The sequence below is a fragment of the Halichoerus grypus genome, chromosome 6 (genome assembly GCF_964656455.1).
Source record: "Halichoerus grypus chromosome 6, mHalGry1.hap1.1, whole genome shotgun sequence".
Lineage (NCBI taxonomy): Eukaryota > Metazoa > Chordata > Mammalia > Carnivora > Phocidae > Halichoerus > Halichoerus grypus.
Genome location: NC_135717.1, coordinates 161220309 through 161239471, shown reverse-complemented (window position 1 = coordinate 161239471; position 19163 = coordinate 161220309). Strand labels below are relative to the sequence as shown.

Genomic DNA, 19163 nt, shown 5'->3' with positions numbered 1-19163 from the left:
CAAGTATAAGATTGCAACTGTGACAGGGGCTGCCAAGGATCAGTATACAGTGTCGTGAGAGCTTCTAATGAAGGGACTTGGCCTTTGGGGAAGGCTCCCTGGAAGAAGGGCTCCAGGCAGAGCTCTGTGGGAGGAGGAGGGACTGTCTAGGCTGTTACCTGCCCCAGTGTAGAGCAGTGGTTAGGAGCCTGCCTAGGGAGCCAGACCCTTGGTTTCAACCCCAGCTCTGCTGCGTACTATCAGAATGAATTAGATATGACATTTAGCCCCTCTGTTTTGCAGTTTCCTCCTCTGCCTATCTAGAGGGTTGTTAGGAGGACTCAATGAGTTGGTGTATTAAAATTATACCTGGGATTTGATTTACAGGAGGATGACTGAGTGACAACATGGAGAAGCCAGGGCCATTGAAAGAAGAAATTATGACTTATATTTCCTAAGACAAGGAGATACACCATGTCATACAGGGCCCCGGGGGGAGTATCACGGTGGCCAGGAGGCAGAAGATAGGAGCCAGGAGAAGGCCCAGGCCAAAGCCTTTATGGGGTTTCCCTTGGGAAAGGCAGAGTAGACCATTCAGGATTGGCTAGTTTGTACAATTCCAGCAGGCTTTGTGGCATAGGGACTGTCCCTGGTTGTCTGGTCCCCGGCCCTGGGATGATGTAGGTCAGGGAAATACTGGGTTGGTGAGTGAGAGGCAGATAGGAAGGCGGGTGGGGGCGTGGTCTTGGATTGGCTGGTCTGCACATGACAGGCATGTTCCAGGCAGCTGTCCATCACCCCCAGGAATTAACTTGTCTTGGGAGGAGCAGTTTCTCCTGGATCTGTAAGGCCCCTGAGAGATGGCCCACTATCAGAAGACACAAAAAATAAAAATCTTTAACTAATACAGTTAGTACCTGAAGACACATTCCACATGGTGCCGGGCTCAGAGTAAGTGGTCAGTGTTTGATAGTTGCTCTTATCATTATTATGGTAGTTGCGAGGGGTGGGAAAAGCTGTTAAAGGAATCTAAAAAGATCTGATTAGGTGTTTATTTTATTCCGAAATAAAGCCATTTACTTACGATAGTATTGCGGTATAAAGCAACGATCTTCAGCATAAAACAGTGTTCTCTTTTTCAGTCAAATGGTTCAGTTTGTACTGTTAGGTTTCCTTTGGCCATCACTGTAGGTCATTCTTCAGAAGCCCATGATTTGTTGGATTACTTGTTTGCAGGAATCTCTTTTTAGAGGTCGTATTTGTACTATCAAATTCAAAATGGATGAGTCAGTCAAATACAGTTCTGTGGGGTGAGAGTGGGTATTTTCTTAATCACCATATTGTTTGCTATCCAACTTACTGTTAATAACCTTAACCCCAGCCTTTACTCTGTACTTACTCCCTCTATTCCAGCTACTCTAAGTTTAAAAACCATCAGCAAAGTAGTTTTAAAGTCTTTAAAGATTCCCAATGTCTTTGACTTTCTCCATCAGGTAAAAGATTTCTCTTGGCTGCCATGCTTACTGCCTCCTCATTGCAAATTTATCATGAGCACTGTCTCCTCCAGCCTGTCGTACAAGTCGCTGTGTGCCCGCCCAGATGTGAGGACAGTGGAGCTCCTGAGCGTAGGAGACGAAGAAGTGAAACTAAACATCTTTCAACAGTATCTCTTCATTCCCAACAAAGATCCGCTCCGACAGAGCAAACACACTTTGAGGAAAAGAATGAACCTGAATCCTTTAAAACTCACAATCCTAGCAAATGAGCTGAGAGAATGTAGAATCTACCGAGATGAGTATCAGTGTCTGAAGGAGTACTTGGAGGTGGTCTCCATTCAGGAGCTCTGGGAATTGATTCTGAAACGCTGGATTGAAGACTATAGCTGGACTTTCATACCAAAAAGGGCCAATTCAGACACAGTGGCTTCAGGAGAAGGTAGGCCTTGGCCAGTGTTGACAACCAGCTGGAGCCCATGGGGAGAAAGATATATGGTGGATGACCCAGAGGAGGAGGGTCTAAGGATAAAGTTGTCAGAGAAAATACAGGATGCCCAGTTAAATTGTAATTTCAGATAAAGAACAAATAATCTTTTAGTAAAAGTATGCCTCAATTATTGCATGGGACATACTTATATTAAAAATTAGTTGAATTACAGATAAATAATTCCATCAGAAGTATATCCCAAATTATTGCATGAGCTATACTTATACCAAAAATCAATTTGTTGTTTATCTGAATTTCAAATTTAACTGCATGCTCTGTATTTTAACTTGCTAAATCCAACAATCCTGTGTAGGGAGCTCTGTGTTGACTGTAAAGAGAATTGTATTAGGCACGTTTTTTAGGAGTCTAAGAAATGGGCCTTTATTCTTTCTTTTTAAAAAATATTTATGAGCAAGACAGAAAATGAGGGAGAGAGGGAGAGAGGGAGGAGCGAGGGAGAGGGACAAGCAGACTCTGTGCTGAGCCCAGAGCCTTATGCAGGGCTTAATCTCAGGACTGGGATCATGACCTGAGCCAAAACCAAGAGTCGCATACCTAACCGACTGAGCCACCCAGGCGCCCTGGCCTTTATTATTTCTATAACTCAATTCTTTTGAGCCTATAGTCCAAGTGATGGCAGAAACCTAATTCAGTTAATCTAGGTTAATTCCATCAATTTAGCTTGTTTTCGGACAATTCAGGGTGTTTTTCAGTCAAGCGAGGATTTGTGTCCGTCCTGTGTCTCTTTTGGGTTGAGCTTAAATCTGAGGGCCTTGCTGCTGGGTGTCCTCAGTTGTCATCTGTCCCTGCTGTCTTCCACTGAGGTGGTCATGGCCCCAGATGGTCCACAGATACTGACGTTCCTCCAATTTTGGCATCTTCTAAGACACCTGTGTTCCCATCTGTTCTTGAGTTGTTTGCTCTACGCTGCCATCAGCCACCTTAATGTGAGGAGGCCCCTCTCCTCTACTAACATCTGCACCCTTCTGGAGCCTACAGTCTTGTGGGTACTGAACATTCCTGATAGAGCACATTGGTTGCTCACTGCACGCTTGGAGCTCCTGGCTCTGTAGGTCTCCCCATAGTGATTTCTGCTGTCTGGTTCTGAGGGCATCGGGAGATCTGCAGAGCTGCTGTCTTCTAGGCTCCCAATGGGAAGCAGAGTGCAGGCTCTCTGTACTCTTGGGTCCCCAAGTGCGTCTGTCTGGTGGGTCCTCTCTCCCTGCTCACAGCCTGGGTTCCGGGGACGGCACAGGCCCCTTCACAGAAATCCACCTGAGCAACTCCATTGCTCTCTTTCCTCACTGTCTCCTCCACCTTTCTTGGCTCAGTCTTCCTTAGCTCATCCTGTAACTGAATCTGTTGTTTGTGGTTAAAAAATTTATTCCATGAGTTGGTCAGGAGTTTGTTTTTTTTTAAAGATTTTATTTATTTGACAGAGAGAGACACAGCGAGAGAGGAAACACAAGGAGGGGGGCGTGGGAGAGGGAGAAGCAGGCTTCCCGCCGAGCAGGGAACCTGATGTGGGGCTTGATCCCAGGACCCTGGGATCATGACCTGAGCCGAAGGCAGACGCTTAACGACTGAGCTCCCAGGCGCCCCAGGAGTTTGTTTTTTGATATTCAAGAGTCAGTCTTTTGAGAAGGAAAGTTTATTCTCAAGGCTGTTATCTCTGCTATGAGCTTCAAAAGTCTCTTCTGAAACTTGAGTTTCTGCTACAATAACCTTCTCTGAAGGATGATGAATTTAGAATGGAGCAGGGATGGGGATGTGGGGGTGGGGAAAGAAGCAGAAAATGCTTGGACTGAGAGATATATTGGTTGGCATGACAACATATTGTCCTGCCCCATTTTTTGCTCTAGAGTATGCATTTCTGCAAATAAAATTGATTGCAAATTTAGTGTACCCTCCCCCACCTGCAAGGAGGTGAAAAAAAGGTCTTTGTGCCCTGAGAAGGGTCACGCAGGCAAAGTGACCCATGGCTGTACCCATGGCTGTCCCTTGTTGTCCAGCATTGTGCGGGAAAGCCCAGGTCCCCTTCTTCCGAGAGACTACTCCTTTTCCTGGCTGACTTTCCTCCTCTTAGCACTGCCCACTGACCCGTCCTCAAGTCCAGGGCACTCAGCCACAGGTCCAAGAAGAACTTGGTCAAACTCGGGTCAACCTCAGAAGAAGCTTGCACAGCTGGGGCTGAGCAGCTGCCTCTGCTTAACGATTGCAGGTGTTTGGGGGCGCCTGGGTGGCTCAGATGGTTAAGCGTCTGCCTTCGGCTCAGGTCATGATCTCAGGGTCCTGGGATCGAGTCCCGCATCCGGCTCCCTGCTCCTTGGGAGCCTGCTTCTCTCTCTGCCTCTCTCTCTCTCTCTCATGAATAAATAAATAAAATCTTAAAAAAAAAAACAAAAAAACGATTGCAGGTGTTTGGGTTGCATGCCCCAATCCTAGTACAGGAAGTCCATTTAGAAAGACAGACCCTGTCGTTTCTCTCAATGGCCTTAAGGGTCTCTTTTGAGTTGGTTGATCATAAAGCCAGTGGGAAATGCAGCTCTGGCTGAAAAATCTAAGGGTCAGGTGAGTCAAGGGTATAGCTGCCTCAAGGGGTATCTGTGAATGTGGCGAGAGAGCAACCGTACAGAAAAGCCATTCATACCCATACATGCAAATTGGATGTTTGCAAATCTCAAGAAAGACTGCTCAGTGGTATGATAATGGACCAGCTTGCCAGTTTGGAACCGTAGCTCGCATGGATGTATTAGTTGGGACAATACAGATGATAACTTAATGCCTGAAAGTCTGGGCTCTGAAGCCAGGTTGTCTATGCTCAAATCCCCATTCTGCACTTATTTCTGTGTGATCTGGGTAAGTTATTTAACCTCTCTGTGCTTTATTTGTCTTATTTGTAAGACAGGAGAGTTAGGTAGTATCTACTTATAGGATGATTAAAAGAAAAGTTGTTAGTCGTATAAAACATTTAGAATGATGCCTGGCAGGTGGGAACTCTTCTTTTTGTCATCATTGTCATTACGTTGTCTTAACAGCGCTGGATGGCTGGGTGGTCGATGCTCTGTGCTTATTGAGCATCTCACATTGTGGACTGACTGAGGATGAGATATTCCAGATTTTGGACATGCTGGGCTATAGAGATCATTACAAAGTGACCACGTTGCACTGGGCTGCGTTCCGCAATGCCACCAGACATTGGGTCCAGGAGAAGCCCAATGGCCTCCTGTACTTCAGGCACCAGTCCCTGCGGAATGCTGTGGAGCACAAGCTTCTTGGTAAGGCTTGAGTCTGTGTGAGTACCTGCTAGCTAAGAAAAGGGAAGTTTGCATGCAAGGGAAAACTTGTAGCTGGCATTTCTCAAGTAGAAGTGAATCTATAAACATGTATAAACATGGTGATATAAATTAATACTTGTACCTACTTGTGAGTAACAGAGACCTGACATCAATGGCTTCCATCCCAGGATTTATTCTCTCACATGAGAACTTTCTGGAGGTAGGTTATCCTATTGGCTCCACATAGTCATCTGGGACCCCATTCCTTTTGTGTCCCTGATCCACACACTAGTTTGCCTGCTCAAGGTCACCTCCTGTTCGTGACTGCTGGAAGCAGCATGGCTGCTAGAGCTCCAGCCATTGCATTTCGGGCAACAGGAAGGATGAAGAGAAGAAGGGCTTGCATTTACTTTTAAAGAGCTTTCCCAGGTTTCCACCAACATTTCCACTGTGTCTCCAGAACTTTATTGTTTGGCCACCGCTAGATACAGGGAAGTTGGCAAATGGAGGTTTCAACAGATGTGTTGCTACCTTAAACCACGGTGGGCGTCTGTCACTAACAAAGATGAGGGACGTCGTTACTGGGTAGGCATTAGCAGTCTCTGCCCTAATTCTGAAATCAAATTCTATCCCCTCTGAAAGGACAGCAGGTCTGAATCTGAGACACGGTGGCAATCACAGACACTTGACCTAGAGGCAGAGCACTCTATTCATACAGAGAACTTCAGGTGTGAGGACTTAAAAAAAACCTTTAAATCACAGCCTCTGCAAAGATGCTAAGCTCTGCACAAATTTCCTTTTAAGTTTACTATGTCCTCTTTCACTTTCTTTTTTAAAAAGATAAATCCTTTCCACTGTTTCCCTCCTACATTGTCATCATTCCCACCACCTCTGAAGTTACATAATGTGGCAAAGAGAGCAGGGTGAGGAATGAGGATGTTTCTAGGTGTGATGTCAGCTCCTCTGTTCACTTGGCCTCTGATGGTTTGCAGCGCACCCGGGCTCTTCATTTTCCCAAAGAACAGTAACACTCTTGGAGGTGCAGGAACGAAAGGGCCATGGCGTGGCTGTTTAAATTCTGGGTATAGGCTGTACCCCTTCTCTGCACTGTGAGCCCCAAAATAAAGCACTGCTGGCAATACTCACTATTGTCAGAAAAAAAACCCCAGCTTGTCATGCTGTAGAATCAGGACGTGAATACATCTTTCCTGGAGGCACGGGGAATTGTAATTGCAATAATTCACTTCCATGTGGCCTGAGCATGGGAAGCAAGCACAAACTACAAGGAGAAAAATGATCCCAAAGCTAGGGCTAGAGGACTTGAGTCTGCGATGATATTTTTGGTAAAGGGCTATCTTTTGACATCATTTTGGGACAGACTAGTCTCTTAGTCACATGCATGTGCATGCATGCTCCTTTCCTTTGAGATTAATAGTCTGGTATTATATTCAATTTGTAACTTAAATTGCTCCTATCAAACACGCTTTAGAGGCATGCTTTGATCCCTGGGCTGTGATAGAACAACCTCTTTCCCCTTCTGGTACTAGAGCTGAGGATTCTCTGGTCTTGCATACTTTGTGTGGGGGTGCCCGTGTGTGAGTGTGTGCGCATGTACGTGTGCATGTATGCATGCATGCATATTAGTGGGGTTGGAAAGGAAAAGGGCAATTAGGGAGGAGAGCCGAAAACCTGGGAGATGCTCTTCTAGTGCTTCTAGATCATTAGCGTAGCTTGTCGCCCCCGGCCATCACGGCCACCACTTTTTATTTAGTGCTTTCGCTGTGCCAGCCACTTCACATACATCATTTCCTTTATTCCTTGTGTATAGAGAACATCCTCCGACTAGGCTAGGTCATTTCAATTCTGGTTTCCACCCGCCTCCTAGAAAGTCCTCACCTGCTCCAGGTGTCTGTAGGAGTCCCTGAGCAGTGTTCCATGGGCTCCCCCATCTGTTGGCTATAGTCATCCCAGAGAGGCCCTTCTGGTTTGTGCTTGCTGATGTGGGTACCTCCCAAATGCCCCTGTGAGGCTCACCGTGAGAAAACAAAGCCTCATGCTGAGGTCCCTCTCCCTTTGTCCCATGGCAGCCAGACCTCGAGGTGTCAGGATGGTGCTGCTGTCCAAAGGGGGAATAGGTGTTTTCTAGGAGACCTGAGCCATACAAGCTTCCTCTCCCAAACTCTGTCCTTCTTCAGGGTCTCAGGGAGCCCTTCCTGGAAAGAGCCCCTTCCTTTTCTTCTTAGAACCCCTCACCCTGTAAAAGCTCCGAAAACCCAGTCTATGGTAACAGGTAAAAATGGGGTCCTGATGCTAGATTGGGGGAGAGCCTTGGCTTTCCCACTTTCTAGCTGAAGACTTGGCTACATCATTTCATTACTCTGTACTCAGGTTCCTCTTTTGTAAAATAATAAGTGAACCAACCTCAGAGCATTATTACTAGTAAGCAAGCATTCAATCACTAATTCATGTAATTACAAGTACTTAGAGTGGGCCTGGCCCGTAGTAAATTCTTGAGAAATGTTAGCCATTATGAATTCTCCCTTTGTTTGACTCATCTGTCTCCCCTGTGGCCTTTTATCTACCATCTTTCCCAAAATGACCCATGCAAATCACCTGGTGGTCTTGAATTCTGTTGGTCTAAGGATTCTTCCATTTCATCAGATACCTTTAAGCAGGTCTGAATTCCCTGGGCCCTATTCCAGTTACATTCGATAGATTTTTTTTTTTTTTTAAAGATTTTATTTATTTATTTGACAGAGAGAGACACAGTGAGAGAAGGAACACAAGCAGGGGGAGTGGGAGAGGGAGAAGCAGGCTTCCTGCTGAGCAGGGAGCCCAATGCGGGGCTCGATCCCAGGACCCTGGGATCATGACCTGAGCCGAAGGCAGACACTTAACGACTGAGCCACCCAGGCGCCCCGATGTTTTGTTTTTTAAAGATTTTTTTTACTTATTTATTTGAGAGAGAGAGAGAGAGAGCATGAGCAGGGGGAGGGTCAGAGGGAGAGGGAGAAGCAGGCTCCCCACTGAGCAAGGAGCCTGATGCAGGACTCGATCCCAGGACCCTGGGATCAGGACCTGAGCCGAAGGCAGATGCTTAACTAACTGAGCCACCCAGGCGCCCCCATTCAATAGATGTTTGCTGAATGAATGCACAGCTGTTCCTGACAGTTGGTTTTTTGGCCCTGCTGTTTCTAGAAGCTTCCATATCCATTGTTTTGAGAGCCAATACTAAATGTCAGTCTCTAGTGTTTGCCTGCAGTGGAATCAGGATCTGGAGGTCTGAGCACAGGAGAAGAGTTATGAGCTACCTGCAGGTGATGCTGTGGTCATGGTAGAGGAGCAGCCTCATTTCACGGTCTTTCCCTCACTCCCAGGCCTGTATGCTGCTTGGCAGAGTCTACCTTCTTTCCTACCAGCAATCACCATGGCTTCTATTATAAACAATTTCTTGTTAAGAGCAAAGACTTTAGAATCTGACAGAATTGGCATGACCTTGTGAAAGGTGCTTAACTTTCTAAGACTCAGTTTCTCACCTTCAAAATGGGGATAATCACAGTATTTGCCTTGAGGGTATTAAAAATGTTCAGTATGCTTAATGTAAGGTACTTAATGTAGTATCTGGCACAGTGATAACCACTGTGGTGGCCATGACAGCCAATTGCCAGTATTTCCAGCCCCTCCACCCACCATGGGAAGTACTTCTCAGTCCCTTTATTGGGTGGCATCTTGTGACCAGTTCTGTCCAACGGTTGGAGCTCCTGACAATGTTCAAGATGGTGGCTGGTCTCTCAGTCCCAGAGTGAGCAGAGCTGGATTTGGAGGTCCAGCCAACCTGTGATGGCACGATAAACCTTTGCTGTTTTAAGTCACTGAGATTTTGGGGTCATCTGTTCAAACAGCATAATCTAGCCTGTCATGAGAGAGAACAACACTACAGAAATGTCAGCCAATCAGTCTGTGAGGATTGTACTAAACTTTGTATGTACGGATGATGCTGTGGTTGAGCCATTCCTCACATCTCATGCAATTGGAGGAGCACTGGAATTGAGTCAGAAGGTTTGAATCTTGCTTCTTCAATCATGGGCTGGCCAGACTGAAAGTTCTGTGCACTTCAAGCATTGTGTTTAATACTCTAAATCTTGGAGGCAGGGTGATATTTGTCCCAGTTCTCTTTCTCTCTCATTCCCCAACCCCCTTCCCTATTTATGACCCACAAATTGCCTTTGCCTTGCCCAGTGGAAGAGGGGAGTTTCCTTCTTCTTTCATGGGTTTCTGAATCACTCTATATGCCACAAGCTAGCATGAAGTCTCTCCAAGCACCTGGTCCCTCTGAGTTTAAGTAGCTTTGTTTGTCATATGGGGATCGGATTAGCCAGGGTTCTCCAGAGAAACAGGACCAATAGGATTAGATCTCTATCTCTATATATCTCTATATAGATCTCTAGAAAAAGATTGTGAGGGTTTGGCTTACATAATTATGGAGATTGGGAAGCCTCAGGATCTTGCCATCTACAAGCTGGAGGCCCAGGAAAGCTGTTGGTAGAGTTCCAGTCCAAGTCCAAGGCCTGAGAACCAGGGGAGCCAATGCTGTAAGTTCTAGTCTGAGTCTAAAGGTCCGAGAACTAGAAGCTCTGAGAAGTCAGAGATTCTAGTTCCAGCAGAGAAAAGCTCGCCTTCCTCTGCCTTTTTTCTATTCTGGCCCTCAGCAGATTGGATGATGCCTATCTGCATTGGTAAGGGCGATTTTTACTCCATCTACCGGTTCAAATGCGAATCTCTTCCAGAAACACCCTCACAGACACACCCTGAAATAATACCCAACCAGCCCTCTGGGCATCCCTTCGTCCAGTAAAGTTGACATGTAAAATTACATGGGAAAATCACAGATTTTCATATCCTTTCATATCTCACACGGTTATTTTGTAAAAAGATAAACTCTGTTTTCTATGACAGTGTTCTGTGCACTTTAAGTATTGTGTTTAATACTCTAAATCTTGGATGCAGGGTGATATTTGTCCCAGTTCTCTTTCTCTCTCATTCCCCAACCCCCTTCCCTATTTATGACCCACAAAATTGCCCTTGCCTTGCTCAGTGGAAGAGGGGAGTTTCCTTCTTCTTCCATGGGTTTCTGAATCACTCTACATGCCACCAGCTAGCATGAAGTCTCTCCAAGCATGTAGAAAACATGGAATTCATTCCAATGGAAACGCAGAACAATGGGCTCACCTTCTATTACGGCTCTTATGAAGAGCTGGGCTTGGTGGGCCGTCCAGCAGAGTGATTCATCTTGGAGGAAAAGCTTCAAGCAGAACATTTAAAATACTTCTATTTTGCCTTTCAAGGATAAGTATCTCTAAGCTTTTAATGCAACAAAACCGTTTTGTTTTTAAGGAGCTCGTTTCTGGGTAGTATGATCTGTTGGAATCACTTCTCTGGTAGTGAAAATATAGTAATCTTGGCTGTAGTGTCCAATTTGTCATTAGTTTGCTCAGCTTCCCCTTGGCCTCTGTGAGACCCAGGTGCAGACTAACTTCTCCAAACTGCATGTCCTCACATATTTGAAAGTGCTTATGTAGGTGGCAACCATGATGTATATTTAAAATAGAAAAAAGTAGGTTACACACATTTCTTGGGGGGAGGGGAAGAGAGCCTGAAAAATGAGCATGCTCCCTAGGTTTTCAAAATCTGGGTCAGTGATCATAACTGTAACTAATTCTTTGGTAAATTCAGATGGACTTATAAGAAGATACATTTTTAATATTTCAGGGTTTTTTCCAACCTCCCTGTTTATTGTATCTAATTATGACCACAGAGCTGTTATCTGCTATAGTGTTTTCCTATACTAAGAAGTCAGATGCATTCCACTGTAATTGATTTGTCAATAGGTGTGCTCACTCCTGTCAGAGAAAGCAGTCCATATACCTTTCAGAACCCAACGAATCACAGGAAAACACATTTCCACCGAGTCTTAGTCCGTTTCTTCCAACGGCAGACGGCTTTCTGGAGAGTGTATGAGGAGCTGCCATGGCACATGAAAATGAGCGGCTCCTGGGGGGACTTGTGCAGCTTCCTCTCAAGCCCCAGGTAAGGCTTGTCCTTTCTATATGGTGGCGTTCGAGCAGATCTCCTTCCTTTGCTAATCACTGTGCTGACATGCCCACGTTTCCCTTAAGCAGGGCACATTCATTCACTTACTTGGTCAACCACCTGTTCATTCCTTCAGATGGGCCCCTCATTTGGCATCCCCTTCTGTGGCTGATGGATTCCTAGTGTTGCTCTGTTTGATCATCTGGCTCTCAGAGTGTTCCCTTCCCTGCCCTTATTGACTCCACAGGGTTTCCTCTCAAAGTTAGGAGGATTCCAGAGACAGAAGGACTTGTAGATGGGCTAGGATAAAGGACTGACCACATTCTCCTGCTAGACCCTGCCTTCCCTTTCTTTCTTTTCCCTCCTGTCTACCCCTCTCTGTCCCCCCCCCCCTTCCTTCTTGTCCTCTTATGTACCCCTTGGCAAACATGTATCATCTACTCACTCTGAATCCCAGCTCTTGTAGGCTCTGGGGATGCAGGTGGGAATGAGATGCAGTTCTATCTAGTGGGGAGTATATGGAGCCAGAAAAGAGCTACACATGGGGGTCAGTGCTTCACTAGAGCAAAGACCCAGAGTCGGCAAGCTTGGGAGAGGGAGGGGCTTGCTCTGTCTGGTAGATTCAGGGAGCCTGCCTGGAGGAGGCGGCCTCATGAACAGATGAGTGGCAATGGCTTTGACTGCTTAAGAGTGACAGGCTCACATTTATCTGGTGACCTACCAAAGTCATAGTAGTTAAGGAGTTTATGAATAGGCTGATGGAATGGGGCAAATAGAAGAATAGTTTCCTTCAAGACATGAAATACTAAAATGACTTACATTAATACTTCGTGTTGCAAGTATCACAGACTTTATATCAAAGATCCAAAACCCAAGCTTCTGGACAAGGCTGCACCTCATCCACTACTGGAATGTGTTAGCAGAAGTTGGATACGATGCTGCTGGGGCCTATTTATTCACGGTGGCCAAGATTAAAGCCGATAAGTGCCATAAAGTGAAGAAGAGACATACCCTCTCAGGTACAATGAGTTGCTATGGTGCAATAGTCCGTTTTGCTGGGATGTAACGTGGTCAAGAGTTACTGTTCTCCTGTTTCCCCACAGAATTCTGGTCATTCCAGCAGACCTCTCTGAGTACTCCTACCTACAACTTAAGCCAACAGTTTCCGAAGATAGGAAATGGAGAAAAAGTGTTAGGTTTTTTTTTAAAAAAATATTTTATTTATTCATTTGACAGAGAGAGACACAGCGAGAGAGGGAACACAAGCAGGGGGAGTGGGAGAGGGAGAAGCAGGCTTCCCGCTGAGCAGGGAGCCCAATGTGGGGCTCGATCCCAGGACCCCGGGACCACAACCTGAGCCAAAGGCAGACGCCTAACGACTGAGCCCCCCAGGTGCCCCGGAAAAGCGTTAGTTTTGAGATAGTTCCTTTTTGTCTCTTGCTGTGGCTGTTTTCTGAGGCTCCGTCCCTCGCATTCTTCCTCTCTCTATTTTCTCATGGCCTCAACCGCACTCCTAGCATCTTCTCCGCCTTCTGTAGTTCCAGCCTTGACCTCCTTTTGAAGCATCTGCATATGTGCCCTGCTTCCCGAGGGCCACGGGCACTGTTGTTGCTCCATCGACGGCTTTCCTGTGTGACCAGCTGAGAGTTCAAACAAAACAGATGCAAGCCCTGAATCATTTCAGATGTTCCCTCCGCACTTGTGCTGCTTTCTGTGCTCCCTCTGTCTGCTCACAGCGCCCCAACTCCCCCCACCCCCCAGGGCCCCTCACTGCATCCTGGAGATGCGCAATTATTGTCAAGGATGGCCCCCATCTGAGTTGGGACAGCTGTCCTTCGACGTGCTGCCTAATGGCTTGGATTTGGACAGCACTCTGGTCAGTATTTCTTCCCTTTGTTCTCCATAGTAGGCCCCCTTGCCTGCGTCTCTTTCTCCCTGTATTTCCTGGCTTCTTAAACAGTAATAACATTCATTCATTCTTTCAACAAATAGTAGCTGCGCACCTTCCCTGGGCCCTGGACTCCCTGGGCGCTGCTGATATATCGGTGAACGAGGCCAACTCATTCAAAACTAGTTCAAAACTGAAGCCTCGCTCCCATGGTTTTACCACCTAGTGATCATAGGAACAGATTCTGAGCGTTTGTCATGTGCCAGGCTCTAAGTTAAATACTTGATATGTATTTTGTTTAATTCTAATAAAATCTCTGTAGTACGACTAATATCTTGGTTGAAACTAAGGAAACTGAGTTTCAGAGAGGTGAAGTTAAGTTGCCCAAGATGTCCCAGATAGTTAGGGATGGATTTGGGCTATGTTGTTCCTGCATCCCTTTGGGTCCTTAGCCATGCAGCCTTTACCTGTATTCTTTTTTTAAAAAAATATTTTATTTATTTACTTGAGAGATAGCGAGAGAGAGAGAGAGAGAGAGAGAGAGAGCGAGAGAGAGAGCACAGGTAGAGGGAGGGGCAGAGGGCAAAGGAGAGAGAATCTCAAGCCGACTCCATGCTGAGCATGGAGCCTGATGCAGGGCTCAGTCTCTTGACCCTGAGATCGTGACCTGAGCCAAAATCAAGAGTCAGATGCTTAACTGACTGAGCGCCCCCAGGCACCCTGTCGATATTCTTACTACCATGTATGAATTATGTAATTCTGGAATTTCTCCAATTCACTAATCCTCTGAGTGGTAGGACCCAAGCGATACTCTGAGGATTCCAGTGTGTTGAATAAAGCCAGGATGCATCTGGAATTGTATTGGTGCTTAGGGATGTAGGGCGTGGGAAGGAGATGGGGGTGGGAGATGGTGCGGGGAGAGCACTATGTGTCATAGGAAGCTGGCAGCTAACCCACAGAAGATGAGATCTCTGGGTGGGGGTGAGTGTCCTTCCTGATGATGCCATGCTGCTTGTCATAACGTGGTTGTTATGGTGATGGAAAGGGCTGGGGGCTGGGGGTTGACAGTGGGAGGAAATCACCTAACATTTCAGTGTGTGAGGATTTTCTGGATGTAAATGAGCCTAATTCAGAATGTGTCCCTTTGAGTCGGTACGGCTCTCTGCGATACTGCAAACATGCTGTTTGTATGATCATCTGCTGGTTGGTCTCGGCTCACTCTGGGCCCTGGGGGGCTCCTTAGCAGGGAGTCCTGGCCTCCATCACTGCCTTTGACACCTTCCATCTTCCTCACTCCTCACCCCTCACATCCCGTCACAGCCCAGTCCTGTAGATTTTACTTCCATCCAGCCTCTCACATCCTCTCTGTCTGGGCCTCCAGACCCTCATGCCCTCTGATCAGTCTTCATAAAGGAAAGCTGTGATCAAGTCACCCTGCACGTTGCTGCTGTCCGCCTTCATGTCTTAATCTCCACCTTGGCTGGCAGAGTCAGCCCATGGCCATTTGGGGGGGGGGTTGTGGGGGGCTTCCTGAAGTCCCTCCGGGACTGTGTAGGTTCACTTTTCCCCCTTTTGGATTGCTGAATGTAGAAGTCACAAGACCAACGACTTGTCACCAAAGCAGTAGAAGATTCATTGGAACAGGTTTAATTATAGCAGGAATCCTGTATAATAGTCCCAGGAGGCATTCCAGTGGTCTGGCTGGCTGTCTGGGTCCCCCGGGCCCCCCAAACATTGTTTTCCCTACCGTGCTTATGTAGCCACACACAGCCCAGAGACAATGGGTCCTCCTAAGGTGCTGCGGAGACAAGGCCCTTAAACTGGAATGTTCTTTCAGAGGGGTTCTGGAGAAATCCTGTTTCATCATCTGCAGTCACAGGGGTTGCTTTACCAATTCAGCCCTGCCCTCCCTTCTCATAAAGAGGTCTGGGCGGGGGGGGGGGGGGGGGGGGGGGGAAGGGGCGGCTTGCAATGTTTACCACTAATACCCTGAATCAGTTCAGCGGCGTTTGCCGAGTGCCTGGTGTCAGATGCCTGGGGTGCCGCGGCCCACAGGACAGACAGGGTTCCTGCCTTGTTGGAGCGGATGGTGGAGCGTAACACAGACACTCCTGAGAAGTTCAGCCTGAAGGAGCGGGACCTTGACTAAGTGACATTTCATCTGAGACTTGGAGGATGAGTGAGAGCTCGTGGGACAAAGGGCTGAGGGGACAGCATGTTTGAGGACCGTGAGTCGGGGAGAGTGACGACCCTGAAGATCTGAGCAAGTCCAGTACAAGTACAAGAGAGCCTGCGCAGGCTCATCAGCCGGGGGGAGTGGGCGGGGGAGGGGAGGAGTGTGTGAGGTCTCTTCCTGCTCCAGGAGGCCGTGCTCCAGCTCAGGACCCAGGACCCGAATGCACGCCCCGCCCGGCTTAGGGCGCCAGCTGCCGGACTCTGTGGTTTGGCGCCCCCTGGTGGCTGTGATGAGAACCAGAACCCTAACTTGTTAGGTTGGTGGAAAAGATGCTCAGTTCTGTGTCTGGAAATCGCTTCTCCCCAGGTGCTTCCTGCCTGTCCACTTGCTGCCCGGGTTTGCCCCTCCTGGCGGGATGCATCTGGGCAAGTTACATCTCTGACTGATGGCCAGTAGGGAGGCTTTGAGCCTACAGGACAACTTCGGTGGGGATGGGCCAATTTTTATAGATTATCTGTGACGTGATAACCTTGGTTTTGACTAGAGTCTTAGGTCACATCAAAGTGAAGAAAATCCATTTCTGGCTGCACTTGCATTTTTAGACTAAGTCAAACACCAGAAGAGACAGACTACAAACAGATGTGGCAGAAGGATGGGTCCCAGCATGGCTCCATCTTGACAGATGACTGGCTACCCACCAGGTGGCAGATGTGGTGGGTTGGGGAGAATCATTTTGCTTTTAAGGGGCAGGCTTTCTTACTAGAGCAAAGGGTAAATGCATTACAGTACAGGATCTTGTCTGAAGGTTGTAGTAAATGACACAGTATCAGCTTTTCATAACATATGATGTTTTGCCCTTGATACCTTTGGAAACTTCTAAATATTTTAGATAAATGGAACAAAATGGTTTATTAAAAACAATTTTATTTAAAAAAACTTTTAAAGATTTTATTTATTTATTTGACAGAGAGACAGAGAGAGAGAGGGAGAGAGAGAATAAGCAGGGAGAGGGGCAGAGGGAGAGGGAGAAGCAGGCTCCCCGCAGAGCGGGGAGCCCAACTCAGGGCTTAATCCCAGGATCCCAGGATCATGACCTGAGCTGAAGACAGACACTTAACTGACGGAGCCACCCAGGAGCCCTATTAAAAACAATTTTAAAAATAGCTCTACAGAAAAATTAAAAGAACAAAAGATGCAATTTTCAATGGCCACGGAAAATACGAAATATCTAAGAATAAATAACAAGAAATATGTAGGATCTTTATTTTTATAAAACAGCTTTAGAATTATAGAAAATAAAATTCTAGTATATAGGCAGAAATACCATATTCTTGGATGGGGCAACTCAAGGTTGTAAATCTATCAGTTCTTCCACAATTGACTTATGTATATAAAACAATTCTAAATGAAATCCCAGTGGGATTAAAACATTTCTAAATTTTCAAAATGATTTTAAAGTTCTTGGAGAAAAAAATATCTGAGAGTAAGAGTTTAAAATAGAACAATTTGAATATCAACTTATTTAAACATGTTATGAAGCTATAATAATTTAAAAAATACTACTGTGAGCAAAAATAGCTCAGTGGAATGAAATAGAAAGCTCAGGTATAGACTCAGCTATAAATATAAAAAATTAGGGGCGCCTGGGTGGCTCAGTTGGTTAAGCGTCTGCCTTGGGATCAGGTCATGATCCCCGGGGTCCTGGGATTGAGCCCCACGTTGGGCTCCCTGCTCGGTGGGGAGCCTACTTTTCCCTCGGCCTCTCCCCTGGCTCATGCTCGCTTTCTCTCTCTCCCCCTCAAATAAATAAATAAATAAATAAATAAAAAGTGATAGAAGCTTTTCAGATAAGGAGGATCATGGAATATATAGTGCTGTGATAATGGTTCATTATTTGGTAAAGTTAAGTCACCTGAACCATTATACCAGAATATATTCCAGAACAATTAGAGTTAAATGTAAAGAAATGAAATTTTATATTAAAAAAGCTATAAGAAAATGTCAGTGAGTCTAAGCAAGAAAGCAAAAGAGTAAATTACAAAGAAAATAATTGGTAAATCTGTCTAAACACGTGAAATTACATGTAAAACAAAACAACACAACTCAGAAAATTAGAAACACAGTTACAAGACCCATGATAACTGGGAAAAGTATTTCTAACATACATGGCAGGCAAAGGATTGATATTTTTAATAAGTAAAATGCTCTTAAATAAGAAAATAATGAGCACTTCAGTAAAAATAGGCAAGATCACGAGCAGGCCACCCAAAGAACATTTTCAGTTCTTGTCTGACTTTACTTCTTAGTGTCCATGGGTATGTTTGATGGTGCCCTTCCCTTCCAAACATTTTGGTCTCTTGACTTTGCTGACACACACTCGCCTGGTTCATCTTCCATCTCTCTGGCTCCTCCCTTTCTGTCTCTTTTGTTAATTCCCCTTCTTCTACCTGGCTTCTAAGTGTTTGAGTTCCTTATGGTTCTTTCCTTCTCATGTGTAATTTCACCCTAAGCATATTATGAATGTCTGTGGCTTCAGTGATTGTCCATGTACACGATTCCCACATTTATTTCTCTAGCCGCATTTATCCTCTGAGCCAGAGATCCATATATCCAACTTAACTGGATGATGTCTCCAAAGCTGCTCAGACCCAACGCCTCTAAAACTGAACTCACAACATCCCCCTAAAATCAGGTTCTCTTCCAGGAACTCTCAATTTACCATGTTGGAGTAATCCTTGACACTTTTCTGTCCTATACGGCCTCCCCAAATACATTTCATCACTGAGTCGTGACATTTTTACTTCCTAAATGTTTCCCAAACTTGTCTCCTTGTCCACCTCCACCACCAATGCCCTTTTTTAAGCTGTCAGAGCTGCCGCACGCAGTTGTGAAGATCAGTAATACACATTTAAGCTGCCTCCATATCTTTTTATTGGTTGGTATCTCATTTCTTTTTATTGCTGAATAATATTCCAATGTATGAATATGCCAGTTTATCCCCTTGCTTATTGAAGGACATTTTGGTTACTTCCAGCTTTTGATGATTATGAGTAAAGCTGCTGTAAACATTTGCATGCAAGTTTTTAAATCAGTTGGGTAAATACCTAGAAGCCTGATTGCCCAGATGTGTGATATGACTATGTTTATTTAGCTTTGTTAAGAAACTGCCAAACTGCCTTCCAAAGGGACCGTACCATTTTGCATTCCCACCAACAATGCATGAGAGTTTCTGTTGTTGTCTGTCCTCACTGGCATTTAGTATTGTTAGTTTTTTTTTAATTTTTATATTAGCCATTCTAATAGGTTGCTGTGATACCTTCTTGTTTTAATTTGCAATTCCCTAAGGACAAATAATGTTGAGTATCTTTACATATCGTATTGTTGCATTTTTAGAGTTCTCTTGGATAGATGTCCTTTATCAGATGTATATCTTATAAAAATTTTCTCCCAATCTGTGGCTTGTCTTTCCATTCTCTTAATGGTACTTTTCATAGAGCACAAGTTTTTAATTTTAATAAGGTCTAACTTAATCAGTATTTTCTTTCATGTGTTGTGCTTTTTGTGTTGTATTTAATAAATCATCACCAAAACACAAGGTCACATAGGTTTTTTTTCTATTTCCTTCTAAAACTTTTATAGTATTTCATTTTATATTTAGGGCTATGATCCATTTTGACTAAGTGTTTTGTAAAAGGTGAAATGTCTAGATTCATTTTTTTTTGCATATGAATGTTCAGTTGTTCCAGAACAATTTATCAACAAGACTTTC

At 45.3% G+C, this 19163-nt stretch overlaps 1 protein-coding gene across 5 annotated transcripts in view; it reads left to right on the top strand.

Annotated features, from left to right (window-relative positions):
• LOC118542926 (putative tetratricopeptide repeat protein 41) overlaps nt 1-19163 on the top strand; it is an 86934-nt gene that overhangs the window by 29713 nt on the left and 38058 nt on the right. For 4 of the 5 annotated variants that reach the window (XM_078076490.1, XM_078076491.1, XM_036103542.2 and 1 more), the window contains 4 exons: nt 1473-1914; nt 5001-5240; nt 11129-11327; nt 12171-12349. In XM_078076490.1, coding sequence (XP_077932616.1) covers nt 1473-1914; nt 5001-5240; nt 11129-11327; nt 12171-12349 — 1060 coding nt within the window. The remainder of the gene's footprint in view (nt 1-1472; nt 1915-5000; nt 5241-11128; nt 11328-12170; nt 12350-19163) is intronic. The other variant, XM_078076492.1, reaches the window with a different exon arrangement.